Source organism: Hippocampus comes, unplaced genomic scaffold (genome assembly GCF_001891065.2).
Source record: "Hippocampus comes isolate QL1 unplaced genomic scaffold, H_comes_QL1_v1.1 scaffold174, whole genome shotgun sequence".
In the NCBI taxonomy this organism is placed as follows: domain Eukaryota; kingdom Metazoa; phylum Chordata; class Actinopteri; order Syngnathiformes; family Syngnathidae; genus Hippocampus; species Hippocampus comes.
The window spans coordinates 4,721,090-4,739,014 of record NW_017805983.1 but is presented as its reverse complement, the minus strand read 5'-3'; the positions used below and the strand labels follow the sequence as shown (position 1 = coordinate 4,739,014).

At 41.8% G+C, this 17,925-nt stretch overlaps 2 protein-coding genes across 3 annotated transcripts in view; one reads left to right on the top strand and one right to left on the bottom strand.

The window, feature by feature from the left end:
• LOC109528651 (voltage-dependent calcium channel subunit alpha-2/delta-3) overlaps positions 1–17,925 on the bottom strand; it is a 116,036-nt gene that overhangs the window by 11,970 nt on the left and 86,141 nt on the right. Inside the window, exons 26-27 of the mRNA XM_019891529.1 lie at positions 16,471–16,548; positions 468–529 (exon numbers count right to left, since the gene is read on the bottom strand). Of these exons, the coding sequence (XP_019747088.1) occupies positions 468–529; positions 16,471–16,548 (140 nt within the window). The remainder of the gene's footprint in view (positions 1–467; positions 530–16,470; positions 16,549–17,925) is intronic.
• On the top strand, positions 4,408–12,190 carry lrtm1 (leucine rich repeat transmembrane protein 1). 2 transcript variants are annotated; one of them, XM_019891528.1, is made up of 4 exons: positions 4,408–5,253; positions 7,360–7,687; positions 7,786–7,991; positions 10,456–12,190. In XM_019891528.1, the coding sequence occupies exons 1-4, from the start codon at positions 5,247–5,249 to the stop codon at positions 10,962–10,964; spliced, it is 1,050 nt and encodes a 349-aa protein (XP_019747087.1). In that variant the 5' UTR covers positions 4,408–5,246; the 3' UTR covers positions 10,965–12,190. The 2 variants fall into 2 exon arrangements, with proteins under 2 accessions (XP_019747087.1, XP_019747086.1); XM_019891527.1 differs by having other exon boundaries at positions 4,432–5,253; positions 7,303–7,687.

The window sequence follows — 17,925 nt, the reverse complement described above, 5'->3', positions numbered from 1 at the left end:
AGAGAGAGAGAGAGAGAGAGAGAGAGAGAGAGAGAGAGAGAGAGAGAGAGGAGGAAATAAAAGTTTGTGCAATGCAATATTAGGGGAAGGCAACAAACACAAATCCACTCACCAGGTGCTAACATTTATTATCTAGTAAAGTCATGCTTTAAAATGATTGCATTTCATGAACCGATTTACGACCCTTTGAAAATAAGTCTTTTAAGTGAAATGAAAAACACATTTAGTAAACATTCAAAACCATTGCTTGAAGTATAACAAGAGAATCCTATGTTCTACTTCGTGTACCCAAACTAGTCCCCCCCACATTAGTATTGTGTACCCATACCACCGTCTCGAAAATACCTTTGTATCAAATTGCACTCCGAACTTCAAAATAAGGTTCCCATGGTAATATTTATGGCAGATTTTTTTTCTATATCCATACCTCATTCATGTGTATATGATATGTCTTTGTCATTGTGTACCTGTCTGCTAGCTGTCCAGAATTTCCTCTGAAAGAAGTCGAGTTTCATTTGGATGCCGACAGCTGGAAAGAAAAAAAAAAAAAAACATCGCCAGGAAGATGTGACATCAGAAAAGCCATTGCTTAGAATTAACATGAATGATAAATTCAAAGATGAATTCAAGCCACTTAATAGAATATTGGTCCACACATCCATAGATGTGGTACTTCAAAAATGCATATGCGTTTGATGGCCACAAAGCAAACTTTAACACCAGGCCATAACTCCCAGCGCACCCCTTCCCCTTCCCTATGGCTGACTCCTCGCTCTGATTTTCTAACAGACTTCCACAGAGGAGCTCATCTCACATCTACGGTTCCAATCTAGGCTGGAACCAAAAGAAGAAAACCACGCTCATATTCGCTTGGAGCGCAATGAACACAGGTTTGAATTGGAAAATTTGTTTGAATTACAGCCAAACCGAATGGGTACATTTTAAAATGAATGGTGTCACACCCCAAGAGAGCAAAAATGTAGAGTGTCACTAAATACAATAATTTTGATTGAAAGACAGATAGATCATGCAAATTGATGCTCGGGATTCGTATTGAGAAGACTGCATTTCAAAATGGCACTGCTAAAAATTGTGACTGATGGTGCAAAGATTCATTGGCCGACTCTTGTTCAGCCAGCATGGGTTCAGTTCCCGCTCAGAATTGTTGTTGGTCTATTCTCGAACCCTCTACTCTTCGACCTAATATCATGCGAATTTCAAGCCGCTTGCATTTTCATTCCACTGCACTCACAACTTTGCTACATTGCATCATCGCAAGCATTCAAACCGTGAACAAGCATATCCCTTATCTCTTTACTGCATTTATTTTAATTTACTAGTCCTATTGTTATTTTCACAAGTGTTCAGACTTACTGGACTAACTTGGGACCTCGGGTATCATATTTTGTACATCATGTGGAAATGTGTGTTGATGCGACAAAAAAATATATATATCCATGGATCCTTGATATCTAAACTTACTACTAGAAATTAAATTAGTAACAAAGTCAACTAATAACAGCAATGAAAGCAATGAATAAAATACAAATTAAATACCGGCTGTTCCTTAAGTGCAGTTGTTGGCCTCTTAGAGGCAGTGTGTTGCCAAGCATGAATGGAGTACAATCTTACAATGAGATAAAAAAAAATAAAAGACAAAAGTTTCAATTCAGCTCTATTAATATAACTTGTTTTTCATAGGATATGTGACTTTGAATTTGTTTACACTCCCAGGTATGTACAGGATGTGTTTCTACAGCGTTTGAGTGTGAATATTGGCTATTTGAAGGAATACCAGTGCCAGAGGTTGATGCTAATTTCCCATTAGCTTGTTTAAAGGATTTTACATTGAGTTTAGCATTAGCAATGGTGATGTTTCAAAAACCAAGCATGGCTTGTATTTAAATACACAATGTGTATAGTTCTTTTTGTCGTGAGTTTGATTTCACAGTTAACTTCGACACGGGTGTTATTAAACGGCTTGAAGCATGCTCAGCGTGGGCAGAATAACATACATGTCCCACGATTGATTCGCTCATACCTTGGTGCATTCAGGGTACTTTCACAATGTCAAGAACTTGCACAGCCTTCCGACACATGAATCTTTTTTCTTTGATTATCATGTTTTTAAGCTTGACTGAAGCCAAAATTGAAATCTCAATGAAAATATCTTTATAGGTGCACAATTATTGAGTGGTGAGCAGGCCAAGGGTGTAGTCTGGCTTTCACTTCAACTCGGGATAGACAACTTTCCCTCCGCGACTTTGAACAGGATAAGCATGATCCACATAGGATGTCTAGACCTGAAAACATGTTCCACTTTTAAATTGACAGTGTTCAACTCCTACCAAGGTATGTTTGGCATACTGGATATCTTTTTTTTGTTTGTTTGTTTACTCTCATTCGGATCACCGATCCGATCACAGCTGACTTTGGGCGAGAGGCGATGTACACTCTGGACGGGAAGCCATTCCACAACGGTATCGAACTTTGACTATAAAAAGCCACACTGTAGCAAACTTTCAGCCACTAAAACACTTAATTTGATCAAAGAAGGAATTATAGTTTTGTATTTGTGTATGCTTGCGCAATTGTTGAGGGCAGTGGTATGCTGCTGTGGCCTGTTTTAGCTGTCGCCCAAAGGAACAGGTGCAGATTATCTCATCATAAGCTTTGCCAGATCCCTTCAGCAGCCCACCATTTCTACACCCACTTGGAAAACCCAAGAGGAAAAGCTAATTTAAGACGCTGGGCAATGGAAAGACAGCCTAGCACATGATGCCAAAGCAGATACAATATGATTTTTATTCCCTGAAAAAGCAGAACACAGAAATAGTGACTGTGAGGAATAAAAATAACAAGGGTGGGAACCATCCAGTTCTCATGCAGAATGAATGTGAATCTGTCAAAGTGCATTACAGGTAAAAAGAAACGGTCAAAGGATCTTCTACCTCGAGCTGTGGTGTAAAAAGACAAAAAAGGGCCTAAATCTGTCATGGTAAGGTTTCTGCGCTATTGGAAAAAATTAAATGTCCCCGGGTATGATTTACACATGTGCGGGGTGGCCAGTATTATGCTCTGAGCTGGGCTTATGAATCCAAAGATGAAGAGTCATAAAATGCACTCCAAATCCACCCATTGCCTCAGTCCCAGGCAGGGAGAGATGACAACCAGCTTAATGCCTCCAGTTAATTGGAATTCTACTAAGAACTGCCAAACCTAAAGACATTTGAGTGAATGGGTGACTTAATGCTGCCTATATTCCAGATATAGCCAAGGCAAATGTGCGTGAATTGTGTCATGGTGTAATTAGACGCAAGCCCAATTGACATACAAATAGTTATTAAAGCAGTTGAGGCGACATTGGGGCAGTATAATCAGGCTGCAGCCTGCTCGTTTAACGTTTGAAACGATGAGTATTCTTTCAGCTCCATGATTATCATGGCTGTTAGCAAAAAACCAGAGCAAGTTTTGATGACCCAGCTCAATTTGATTAGACTTTCTTGAACAGTTAGGGATCTTATGTTGATTCCATGCGATTTAAGCAGAGTACATGCATATGGCAATTCGATTAGTTCAGTTTTCTGATGCTCGCAGCCACATCATTGTTATGATAAGGGGATTTGCATTCATGACAAATCTCTCTTTCCATTTTCATGATTCATTTTTGTCTCAATGTCGGCATCTTAGTATTCATATGCAATACATTCTCTTAACAGTATAGAAACATACCTGGACTGTGGTCGAAGACCTCAGATCATTCCTGCCGCGTCGCATGAGAGTGACACTAAACAACCAGAAAGTCTTTTCTTCTGTCTGTCAAAATATTTGGTCAATAAGCCGATTCTGATTCTGACAAACCTACTTGTGGTTCCTGGGGACATTTTAGAATGGAGACAGGCCATGTACAGTACACCGTGAACTGGATGACAGGACAATATCCACAAATCCGTGCTATCTAATACTTGTCATGGTGTGTGTGTGTGTGTGTGTGTGTGTGTGTGTGTGTGTGTGTGTGTGTGTGTGTGTGTGTGTGCGTGTGTGTGTGTGTGTGTGTGCGTGCACGCGTACTGATCTATTGTCTTTTAAAGTATTATCATGTGTAATGTAATTGAGCCCTGATGTTGAGCTGGGTCATCTAATAAAATTGAATTGCCAATGTAATGCATATAAGCGTGTGACATAAATTACCGTTTTATACGTCAGGGAGAAGAAAAATTATTCAGCTATCGATAGGATGGGAATACAGACGGAGGGAATCAGCACAGAGGACATGATCCAAGATCACGTTGAGAGCTTAAATATACTAAGAACCATTAAAAATAAAATTCCATTACTAATCTGCCTCACCCATTGTCCATTGTTGCTTCTCTTTCCATTGACCCAAGAGCTCAAGAGAGCTTATCCAAAAGAATTCAATGTAGATTTACAGCAACAGATTAAAATTGTGCTCTGTCTATGTGTGTGCATTGGTGCGTTTTGATTTTTTTTCCCTTTCCTTTTTTTTTTACTGTGCTGGGAGCTTGCTCTGCCATCGCCTCTGCCCTTGTGTCATGCGTATTAGCATTAGAGCATGCCACCACACTGTGCCAAGGGTGTTTTTGCACATTTAATTATTTCACTATTACACTCCAAATTCAGCTTTAAGCTTTTGCCATAGAAATAGGAGCGGTGGTGAATGTCATAGTGCATTCGGACCCCAAGATTTAAGGGGCACAGCTGTCCGCCGGGAGATGACACTTTACTGATATAACTATGGACAGGGGGAGTAAGGAAGGCAGGGTAAAGGAAGAGAGAAAGATATTGAAGCACAAAAAAATGGTGATGGGAAAGAAACGAGTCAGAGAGAAATAAGCTGCAAGGGAGAGAGCAAGAAGCAAAGACGTGCGAGAGAGAGAAGGAGAGAGAGAGAGAGAGAGAGAGAGAGAGAGAGAGCATTTCAGTATCCCACACTGGCTGTGTGACTGGCAGTAAGCTCTGTGTTCTGATCCGGCCCCTCTGATGGGGTTTCATGCTTGTAGGCAGTGTTGATGATTTGGAAAGCAACATAGGTTTCCAAGCTTCAACTTGAAAAAACAAAATGACTGTATTGGCCAACCAAATGACAATAAGGACATCTCATCTCAGCTTCAATGACAGCTAATGGAGCCTGAACAAGGGTCAGTCACAAGAACCCAAAAGGGGAGATAAAAACAAACAAAAAAAAAGGACGGCGAACTCAAGTGCTCAAAGGACACCTGGCAGATATGACAGGTAGGAGAGCAATTCAAAAATATTGTGGTTAATAATTCTGCAAGTAGGCATTCACACAGGCTGTTTAATCTCATCTTGCTGTGTAAATGAATGTCTAATATAGCAACAGCTTCACAATAATAATCATAAGAAGAGTAAAAAATGATCCAAAAATAATAATACATGTGTGTTTGTTGTGGATTTTTTTTTTTTTTTTGCATCAGCTCTCAGCTTCAAACGACAAGGCATTGTTGTGCGGCTGACTTAAAGTGGTAGCCACTTGCTGTGGGCTGCGTGTGCACATCATTACAAGCCTCCGTGCAAGCACTTGGGACTGAAGGGACACATGAGCGCACGGAGCCATTCTCCATTGTTGACCTCGTTCGAGAGCTACGATGCTTCACTGAGCTGATGCTCTGTTTATGTGTGGCCATGCAAGGGCTCCATGTATGCACACACGTGTCAGCGCACTCTTTCAAGGAACAATTGCGGATAGAGTCATACTACATATTAATTAATATGTTCATTCTAAATGATCGAGTTTCAGAAATTGTCAACAAAGAAAAAAAATCATGTCTACAGATCCATTTAGAATTATTGATCTGGTAATTTGATTTGAATTATTAAAAAACACAACACCATCAATCTTTTGAATTTTTTTTCAAGAACAAATTAGATCCTGCTCATTTTTGTTTCGTTTTTTTTTTGGTGTTTTGACTTGAACTGCTTTTAAATCCTTTATGGAAAGGACTATGAGATTGACATGGTGAAAATATGGTATAACTGAGATTTAAAAAAAAAAAGATAAAAACAGGATACTTTACTTTCCTAATGATTTCTAATGTTTAAGTTTGTTGGGTGTGAAGAGCGAAACATTGCGTAGGCCACTAATCAGTGCAGAATCTGTAAATAGCCTGAACTGCGTTTCATTTAGCCTTAAGCTAGTCCAGCCAATGCTATAAATACTGCTGTGATGTTCCAGGAGGAATGGACATGTGAAGTCAACTCAAAAGGATTCAGACACCCAATATCTGCTATGTATGGATTTGTGCGTGGGTTGCGAGTTGGTGAGGAGTTGTCGTTTGCGATTTTGACGTCACAGAGGGCCCAGGTCTAAGCAGGTCGGAGAGGTGGGTGTGAGCATCGTTCTTATGCATCATACTCAGACCTTTGCTTCCTTCAAGCAAAATATGTTCAACTATTCAAACTATTTTATGTTGCACTTAAGACCAAGGACCCTATTTTGGTATTCTGACGCCCATGTGCTCGGCAAAGAAACGGGCGTATATTCATTTTTGTGCCAGTGCAAGCTATGTCTACCGTGCTTGTGCTTGTGTTGCGGCTCTCTGAACATGCCTCACCCCCGACTCATCCGATAATTTGGTCACAGAAAGCAGTCTGCACTTGGCATAAAAACGTGCTGGGGCAATGGGCTAGTCCAGCGTGTCTGTGATTATAGTAGACACGCTATGCCTCGCTGAGTGTTGCTGCTGCAACCAGCGGCACATCTACAAATCTGGTTACAAAACGTACACTACAGTTTAGACTCACAAAAAGCAGCTCTAACTTGAGGCGCGGATGTTGTAAGGCGATTTTATTCGGAGCGCAGGCAGACAAATTTGGTGATCTACAAAGTTGCGTGGTGGGCGTCATGGTATTTCATTCATAATTATGACAGCAGCATGGGACAATCTCTCTGAATCATTATAGAAATCGAATCATAAAATGCATTTTAATCATTATCATCTTTAAAATATTTTAATAGCACACCCGTCAGTATTGCGTGGCGGGGGCGGGGGGTGGTCACAGACAGACACATGGGGTGCAAGACGGTCTCCATTTGCCCATGTCACAAGCATGGCTGACTCGATCATCCGCTAGGAGAGATCTTGCAGTTGACCAGCCAATGTCATGCATGGACCCTAATCAGTCTTTTTTCTGTTTTCGCAATGTCAATCGGAGCATACTCTGGCGTACTGCCCTCAGAGTGCTCTTGAGTGCTATTGAGTGCAGTTCCTGTTTTAAAATATTAAATAAGTAATTTATAATTACAACTTTCTGTCTCTACAGTGATACTGGTGTGTTGCCTTCTCTCCCTCCTCTCTCTGTCACGTGCCTGTCCCAAAGAGTGCAGCTGCAACATAAACACCAAAGCTGTGGACTGCCGGGGTCGAGGCCTGTACGACATTCCCCGCCGATTACATCCAGACACCCAAGAATTATATCTCCAAGACAATCGCATCAGGGGCCTCGGATCGATGGCTTTTCGAGAAATACCCTTGGTTCGCGTTCTCGATCTATCAAATAATTCCATAACATCCGTTTCTCCAACTGCTCTCCTGGGGCTCCGAACTCTTCAGCATCTCAGTCTCGCCCACAACAGCCTGAGAGAGCTTGATAAGAGGTTGTTCGGACCCATTCACTCACTGTCACACCTTGACCTTTCACACAACAGGTTAGGCGTCTTAATTGCCTCGATCGGACCGTGATGGCATTTGAATCATTTTGGTCATTGGATTTCATCTTGCTTTCTTATCGTGTGCCGTCACGAAGCCTGTGGGGTTTGTCCGGAGCCATGGGAGAAAATCTGAGGAACCTGAGCCACCTGGGGCTCGCCCACAACAGGCTAACACGATTAGACCGATCGGTGCTGGAGGCCTTGGCCCACCTAGACAGTCTCACACTACGAGGCAACCCGTGGAAGTGTGACTGCCACCTTATAGGCCTCAAACTGTGGCTGGAGACCTACCTCTTCAAAGGTGCGTGAATGCAAAATGTTTTGCAAGATTTATTTCAATATCCTTTCGCAATTAACATCATATATTAGTACATTTGTATAAATGAATGACAGAAAAATCTAAAATGGAGATGGACTGTCTGATCTGAACCCGGATGAACACAACTTCTTACAAAACTGTTGCAGTCTGCCCCCCACCCCCCAACCCCCCCCCACACACACACACACACACACACACACACACACACACACACACACACACAAACACACACACACACACACAAAATACAGGTGTTGGAAAGTCCGTGTGTCTTTGTGTCAGTGTGTCATTCAATGTGCAGTTGTGAAAAGTTATTGTTCCTGTTTTGGTGAAAAGAACACATCCTACATGGGTAAGAACAGGGTGTCACTTGCACTTCCTATTTAGAAATCTGCGTCATGTAGGCCATCAGCATTTGACAGCTTAGGTTTTGCACTTTTTGCAAATTGGTCCTTGGCTTGCTATTTGACATTGGAGCACCTTGCAAAATTGGCACCGATGTGATTTTTTTTTTTCCTTTGTGAGGAGTTGTACTGCCATCACACTGCTCTAGTGTGATGCACAATTAACACTATCCATGGAGAGTTTCTCCAAACAGGATCTGTTCTTTACAAACCACACAGCATAAAGCCTCTTTAAGCACGCAATTGAACAAAGCCATAGAAAATCTATCTGGAGGGCTTCACTGGAAAACAACACGAACGAGAGCTTGAGTCAGCAGATGCTTCAGAGAGTGATAAAGTTTTACCCGCACCAACTTCAGGACTTTCCTTGGCTTTGCATCAACAACTACCCAAGGAGCACTTTGTTTTCATCAGTAATGGTAGTGGCAGGCCATCTGCTGCATGGTTGTCAAGACCAGATCTTGTTTCGAGAAACTTGCAATGGATAGCGTAACCTTGCACTATGTACTGGAGAAGTGTGAGGGCCGTTAATCCTTCTGAAACTCTTGCTGAACTGTTGTCAGGGACTGTTAGGATTAAAGTCGTACTGGTCGTGTCTGCTGCAAGTTTGTGCAGGTGATTCCACTTTGGTGGAAATGAAGGTGGACTGGTGGCTGAACATTGGTTGCGATTGGTAGTATCAGGTGCTCAACCCCTTTAAAACGCAGACCTACGATGACGGTGAGAAAGAAAAAAACATCTCTCTCTCTCTCCTTCCAACATCTTTGAAAGAATGCTGATAAGAAAATTGCTGAGGAAAGTAGGGATGAAGTGCCTCAAATATGTTCAACTGTGTTTTCTCTTTTTTCATTTGTCAGGAAGGAAAGAATTGATGGTCTTGTTCCATAAATATTTAGGTTAGAATTGTCACATTGCCAGTCAGTAATATTTTGTTTGGCCTCCTTTTCTTCCTGAAGTCTTTGTGTTTAGTTAGTTGTTGGTGAGAACTCGAAAACAGTAAATATTGTAGATAAATCTCGTTCACAAGCAAATGTAAGTGTTTTGGGGGGCTACTTTGGAGTTGGTGGAGTTTCATGCTATGTCCTGTATATAAGATAAGATAAGATAAGAAAACCTGTATTAGTCTCACAATGGAGAAATTCCCAATTCACAGCAGCAAAGTTATGAAAGGAAGAAGTAGAAGAACAAAATATAGGAGCTGCTGTAAAGGCAGCCACTCTCGCGGCGCCAGCTTGAAGTCAAAATAACAAAATAATACAACACAACACATAAGACACAGACAGTCATGCAATCTTAACCACTTTTCTGCAACCTCTTTGATGTATGAAGCAGTGATAGATGAAAGAGGATATATATACATACATATACCTGTATATATACTGTATATATATATATATATATATATATATAGAGAGAGAGAGAGAGAGAGAGAGAGAGAGAGCGAGAGAGAGAGAGAGAGAGAGACACACACACACACACACACACACACACACACACACACACACACACACATATATACTGTATACAGTATACACACGTGAGTATTTTTACAATATTGGTCTATGGTCATTTGTTCCCATGTGAAAGCGAGCCTGGTATGGCATATGCAATAGATGTACTGTGTATAACAAATAAATAAATCCCTTGTACAGTGAAAGCCACATACCGTTGGCTGCCTGCTTCAAAAGCTGTAAATTACAAGTGTCGCCGAAGACAACAATGGGCCTTGAAACAAGAATGTGTGCTTAAAAGAAGACCAATGATTATGCAGAAAGTTAAAAAAAAAAAAAAGTACACTGACAGAGAGACAAATAAAATACTGACTTACAGGGGGGGAATAGAGAGGGCGGCCCCTGAAGTCCAACCATTAATCAAAACACACTCCGTATAACCAATCAGGAAAGGCATTATAGGTTAGATTAATTACGACTGCCTCTCAAGCCCATGAACTGTTTGAAGCTGAGCTATGACTGAGGTCATCCCTATAGCGCGGTGCCAAAAGGACTATAAGATCACTGATGATGTATATCTCTGCTCCCAAGGTGGAGTGGTGGATGAGGTGCTTTGCAGCCAGCCCATAGAAATGAGAGACAGAGATCTGCAGAAGGTCCCTTACCAGCTCTTCCATGCCTGCATGACCACGAGCTACCATTACTTGTTTGCCAACATCCATCATCTGGAATCGGAGAGGCTGCTGCGAGGCCACATGCATGGCAACCATGCTCATCCTTCAAGCCATGCGCTCCACGTCCCCATGGCAATGGGGGAGGGATTCGGTGGCGGAGGGGTGAATATCCCAGAATGTGAGACGAAGCAACGGCAGCGGCCGGTCAACCTACGCCACGCTATCGCCACAGTCATCATCACCGGCGTCGTGTGCGGCATCGTGTGTCTGATGATGCTGGCTGCAGCAGTATATGGTTGCGCCTATGCCGCCATCATGGCCAAATATCAGCGGGAGCTGAAGAAAAACGAGGAGTTGGCAGCGGCCCGTGCGGCCGATCATGCCAGGCTAGATGAGAAGGAACCACTGGAGAATGCCGTTGCCTAAAAGATGACGACACAAACTTCAAACTTGGGCTTCAGCCCTTTAACCTCGTCACCGTGGGACGACATATTTGTGTGGATCAGCTGTGAGGGGAAGAAGAGTATGAAAATTAATCACGTTCGTGTGACTTGACATTTTCTGAAACTTAGGTAGCTAATTCAATTCCGCAGATATTTGACTATGCACTGAAAAGAACTGGAACTCCATGCCAATTCAAGGGGGAAGGCCAAAGTATTACAATGAGTATATTCCATTTTCTGTGAGAAACACATATCACAGATACAGTAGATACAATCTGCCGCAGAGAGGTCCCTATTGTTAATGCTCTGTACTTGTAGGTCTTAGTAGAAAGCTGGTCTTTGAAATTTATTTGAGAACGTGCGTGTCTTTCAGCTGTTGTTTCCTGTTTTGTTGTCTCATATCAGATTGATTTCTAAATTTGTAGTAGGCAGCTGGTCATGTTTACGTTTGTTTGTGATGAGAACAACTGAGTGATTGCGTTACCATTAATGCTTGAGTGTGTGTGTATATGTACTGAAAGCACATAGTGTACTTGTAGAGAATTTCATTGTTTGTGCCTGATAATGTGATGTAGTTTGGCAGAAAAAATATGTTTAAGAACGATATTTGTCTGACCACCCTTGAAGGGATGATGGGAACTTTAAAGCAATAACTACTTTACGGGTACACATTGGGGAACCATTTGAAAAAAATAAAATCCTGTTGAGTTAGATTTTTATGCTGATAAAAACAAAAATTGGAATGCTCATTCCAAAATTGGAATTGTTTTTTTTTTCCCTAGCACACCTCTTTTTTTTGTTCTCCATAGTTTACCATAAACTGAAGTAAACTGTTTACAATCTACAGCCATTTGGGAGAGGTGTGTGCAGCTCCCATTAGGTCAGCGCTATCAATATCCGCAAACAGAAAGCTAGCATAGCGGGAATTAAGAGAATTAATGCGGGCTTTTCTCTTAACTTTGTAACCATGAGCATACCATTGCAAGGTCTATTTCATTTCACGCTGTTAATTTACTTTTCAAAGCTTGCAACTATGTTTTCTTTATTTACACTCATACATATTTCGTCCTTTTTTTTGGAAGAAAACAGGAATCCCATCGGTGAAAATCTTGAAGTGATTAAGAAAAACGGCGTTCAGTTTTGGATTCCGTGCCCAAAAATTTGTTCAAAACAGCTGTCAGACCTAACTCAACAACAACAAAAAAAAAACTGCGTTCCCCAGTGTTAGTGACCATTATTGTAATGCTGCACAAAATCATAAACACATGCAAACTTTTACTGAAACGTCAGTCAAGGTGTTGTTTGTCAGTCATGCTGATCTCCTTCAGTATACAAAATAAATGGAAACATTTGAACCGACAACAGTAATTGTTTTGACCAGTGAGCAGGAGGACATTATCAAATGGAGAAAACCCGGAAAAAAACAAACATTTGAAACTTTGACTGCACAGCAATGGGGCAGCAACTGATACATTCTTAATAGAAGCCAAGACAGGAAAATCAATCCCTGCCATGAACTCTCAGATGAAGAAAATGTCATCAATATAAGGTGTCATCATTCTCCGTTTGAAGATTTTTAGAACAAGATGACATGATCCGTTCATACAGAAGGAAAGGCATTGTCCAAAACATAACTCGGGCAGTATCTTCCTTGAAATTTGGCACACCAGGACAGACACGAGGCATTCCGATAAAATGAAAAAAATTTGCACTAGCTTAAATGTGACTACCAGTAATCATTTAAGAACACAACCCCCATCCAAAAATGCTTGCATACTTTATAATGAATTACATTTGTAATCATTCTGAAGGATTTAACTTTGCAATAGTAATAACATTGTGAAGGTTGGGTTAGGGTTACCCGAACTCATATACTCAGCTATGGGGGAAAAAAATATGACGCCACCGATGTCTCCTCAGTTTCCTGTTTATTTTAGAAGTACACCTATAAGTTGTGCATTGGCAATGAGTTCAGGGTTTACCCCGCCTACTACCCCAAGTTGGCTGGGATTGGCTCCAGCGCGTCCACGACCGTTGTGAGCATAAAGCGGCTCAAATAAAAGTGCTACAATTTGTTTGAATCAATATGATCAAGACAACCCAAACATCTCATAACGGTTGAATTGAAGAACAGATTTAAACATGGTTCTTGATCATTTTCTTGATGATCATTGGAAACATCATCAACTCGAACCCAAAATAAAAGTCATACAATTAAAAACCCCTAACCATGTAACTTTCATCAATTTAGAAAAGGTGTTACAGTACTAGACTAAACTGAAAATCTAGAGTTTTTGCCCTTGGCCGTCGACTGTGGTTATTTCACTGTGGCGTTTTCTATAATATCCATAATCAGAAAACAGCACTGGATTGTACTGTAGCTTGCTAAAGCATGTACAGTAAACATACACAGATGCTGTTGGTCTTAACGGCTGACCTGACATTCATGGCTCTATGCGTTATGCCAGCAAACCCACTTGCACGTGGCACAGGATGTGACACACTCACAGATATGTTGGCATTCACGTGTGTGTGTGTGTGTGTGTGTGTGTGTGTGTGTGTGTGTGTGTGTGTGTGTGTGGGTGGTGTGGCGTTTTCTATAATATCCATAATCAGAAAACAGCACTGGATTGTACTGTAGCTTGCTAAAGCATGTACAGTAAACATACACAGATGCTGTTGGTCTTAACGGCTGACCTGACATTCATGGCTCTATGCGTTATGCCAGCAAACCCACTTGCACGTGGCACAGGATGTGACACACTCACAGATATGTTGGCATTCACGTGTGTGTGTGTGTGTGTGTGTGTGTGTGTGTGTGTGTGTGTGCGTGTGTGCGTTCGGCAACGTTGTGACTCAATAGATGTCTCGGGGGTCCAGTGGTGGGGAGGGGGAGGGGGATGGGTGCGATAGGCCCATGGGGTACCGTGGTGTGTGATGTCATCAGCCTGTCCTGTCAAGTTAGTCTGGGAGCGTATTCACAAGTCGACAGCTCGTTCGAACACAGGCCGGTGAAAACTGGCCCCAACCGGCCTACGCTAAATTTGCATTCCAGCCTACATATCCCCTCCCGTCTGACTCTCTTACATAAAATCATTCTAACAGGCAACCCCCAATCTGACAGCCATGATCATCATTACTGCACATCAGCAGCCTTTGTAATCGTTCTTTCTCCTTGTTAAAGCTGGAATAGTGCTTTGGATTGCAGCGTCACAGATCTGACATGAGGATACAACCTGAGAAAAACACCGACACGGTGGGCTGCATGCTTACCGCTCTGCCAGGAGTGCGATGCATCTGCGTGCGCGCGCGTGAGCGAGAGAGAGAGCCGAGGCACCACACAGACTCTCCCATCTCTGTCCTTCTGCTCCAATGGTTCCCCCCAGGCCTATAGTACCCACAATGCATTGCTCTCATGTCAACGCAGTCAGGCACCGTGAAAATGTTTCTCTTTTCCTGCCCTTCTCTGTTCCCTCCCTTGTCTTACCAATGGTTATTCCCGACACGATGGATGCTCTCTGCCAACGTACAGCTTTGTCCTGTGATTCTTGCCCGACGATACTCGTATTGTGCAGCTGTTTATGTGCCTCCATTTCTGACCGTACATACTGCAGTTCCTCAATAATGACGTAGATTTTTCTACCCAACAGAAAATCATGAATAATCGAAGAGGCGTATTATACAAGAGTACATGCAAAACTACAAAAAGTGCTCACAATCTACAAGATGTTTAATGGTAACTAGGGGCTGTGAAATAGATGTGTTTTGATTCCGATTTGATATGTAATGTCTCATGTTCCAACATTCATATACAATATGATTTTTTTCTGCACACAAAGATCCAAGTGGATTTGTCCCCAAAAGGTTTGGGGCGATGAGCATAAGAAACCCTCTTAAAAAGCCGTTGCGCTTTGTACGGTCCAAAAGTGGATTTCCTGGACGGCAAGAAGTATTTTCCTAATAGACTTTTTTTTTTAATTCTTTGCCATTTCGCAATGCTGCCACGTCGGACACACTCAGTAAACACTGACGACGATCGGCGCATCGCTGTGGGATGAACCGCTGTTTTTGGTTTTGAGAGAACACGTGTTCACGCGACAGGTTTTCGAGTGCCACACCAGGAAGTGGTGACAGCTCCGACAAAGGCTCAAGTGTCGACAGCCGAAACTGTTATCAAGGTAATAGAACCTCTCTTTACACACACACACACACACACACACACACACACACACACACACACACACACACACACACACACACACACACGCGCGCACACACGCACACACGCACACACACACACAAATAACAATAATGTGTCTGAACACAAGAAATCCCAAAAATATCAAATTACAATGCGGTTAAAAACGGTGTAGCCAACATTACAGTACACAACAAAACCAGCTTTTGAAGGCAATTTTCAAAGTGTGTGTAACATATGAGTCGGCCTGAATATTCATTCAGATTTCCAAAATGGATTCAATTCGATTCACAAGGGCCAAATTTGATTCGATTTACGATTCAGTTTGATTGATTTTCAATCCAGTTACAATAAATAATAATTTTAATTCATTCCAACCACAGGGCAGGCTGTGTAAATAAAGTGACAAAAATACACTGTCTTCCACATTCGTCTGACTGTGTCACAAAGTTTCAGTTCATTGTTGTATTTGTATTTTTTAAAATCAAAAAAAACTTCCAGACATCTGCCTTCAAGCTTGTCGGCACTTATTTCAGTGCTTCAGCCATGTTGTTTTGTTTTGCTCCTCTCACGAGGTGACGAGATCTCGCGCAACTCGAGAGGTCACTTGAATTTCTGAGAAAAAGGATCGCTGTATGCTTTTAAGAATCGCAATCGGGCCCTGAAAAGGAAAATCGATTTGATTCGATTAACTGACTTTTTTAAACCCAGCCTTGCTGCTGTAGACTGCAAATTTCCCCAGTGTGGGACAAATAAAGGTTATCTTACTTACTTATATAAGAGTGTGTGTCATTCTCGGGAAATGATGGTAATATTAGGCAGAGAATGATGTAAATAACCCCTGGATGGCAGTTTGCACTCATCTGCACTGAGTGTGTGTCCATAACTGTATTTTCTGTCATGCGATGTGATGGATGAACTGGAAGGGATAGAACACCCTACATCTGCTTGTCTACACCACTTTTTACCTTCTCATTATAACTTCCATTGCTGCAAAATTGTGCAAACACGATGTTCTCTCAGCTGATAAAATACACTTGTGGCATTTATGAGCCTGACATCTATGAATGTTTTCAGGCTTGAATACACCTCGATGAAAGAGTCTGTTCATGTTAAACCTTCACTTTTTTTTTCAGCCTTCATTCATACAATGGCAAGCACATTTAAAAAAAAAAAAAAAAAAAAAAAGATAAGTGAGACAAATGCAGAGCTGATCAGCAGAGGAGAATTTTGCAGCCACTGTCAATCTAAGAGTGAGCGGGGGAGATAGAATCAGCCATCCTCTACTTACCCGCAGCTATGGGTGATTTCCTCTCATCCAGGAGCTGAATGGCTGTGCTGGCTCGGACAACACTCTTGTTTTCGGAGCCTACAAGCAAACATACACAGCTCATGATTCATTTCAAAATTCGTTTTTATCAGTTCGGAACTGGCGAGGGATGCACGAAAGATAAACGCTGAAGAGCATTGTTTCAGGGCTGCAGCTTCCTGCAGTGTGTGAGTGAATCCAAGGCCAGTCATTGCCAGTAAGTAAGAGGTTTTCATATCACTTGTATTAGCTGAGACTAATGGAAAGCCTGAGGCTGACGACAGATAAAAACAAGTTCCTCCTTAGGAGAAAAAAAAAAAAAAAACATCTTAGCGTTGTAGTTTAACTGTGGGTGTGTGTATGTGTGTGTGTGTGTGTGTGTGTGTGTGTTCTGGCCAAGTCACAATGGAAAGGGCTGGACCGATTCTTACCGCATCTGATGTCAACCCAAAGCAATCAGACCTGTCCACAAGGGCACGTCACAGAATTAATATGAGGGATGGGAGGGAAACATGTCAGTGGTAGACTACCAAATGTGTGTGTGAAGAAGAAGAAAAACTTGTCGACCTAAACCAGTGGTTCTTAACCTGAGTTCGATCGAACTCCAGGGGTTCGGTGAGTCGGTCTCAGGGGTTGGACGGAGCCTCTGCCTTGGAGGGTAAGGCACACGTGACTCAACATGTCATTTAGTTATGACACACCCGCTTGGCCATCACTGGCTGCAGATGATCACATGACATTGCTTGTCCAATCAGTGCTGTGGGAAATTTAGTTCGCTTAGTAGTCAACGTGTGACTCTCGTGATAGCACGTCATACAATTTAAAAAAAAAAAAAGTATACTTATCTCTTGAAATTTTATTTACTTTTTTCTGTTTTTAATAAATGTGTTTTTTTTTAATATCTTGGATTTGTAAAAAATATATATATTTATTTTTCACTCATGAAGGGTTCGGTGAATGTGCATATTAACTGGATGGGTTCGGTACCTCTAAAAAGGTTAAGAACCAGTGACCTAAACATATACCTTGTGTTCATTCTTTGTAAGCATTCTGTATGATAGCCACTTCTTAAAGTCTAGGAAGTCATGACAACTGAACGTTTAGGGATGCCAAGAGAAATAAATGGGATGGTTTTGGAAGCATTAAAGGGGAAGTCAACCCCCCTAATTTCGTTACGATATTATGTTCATGTAGCTCGACTGGTCTAAACATGGCATTCTGATTAATATTTTGTTTGTGGAATATGTTTTGTCCATCTCAGGGCAAACACTCTAAATTGTCCCGAGGTGTGATTGTGAGCACGAATGGTTGTTTGTCTGTGTGCCTTGCGATTGGCTGGTAACCAGTTCAGGATGTACCCTGCCTACTACCCGAAGACAACTGGGATGGGCTCCAGCACACCCGCGACACTCGTGAGGATAAGCGGATTGGAAAATG

Excerpts from the sequence above, each read along its gene's own strand:
- lrtm1 (XM_019891527.1), top strand. Across the intron at positions 7,688-7,785 it reads CTTGACCTTTCACACAACAG|CCTGTGGGGTTTGTCCGGAG; the intron begins GTTAGGCGTCTT and ends GCCGTCACGAAG. Across the intron at positions 7,992-10,455 it reads GGAGACCTACCTCTTCAAAG|GTGGAGTGGTGGATGAGGTG; the intron begins GTGCGTGAATGC and ends TCTGCTCCCAAG.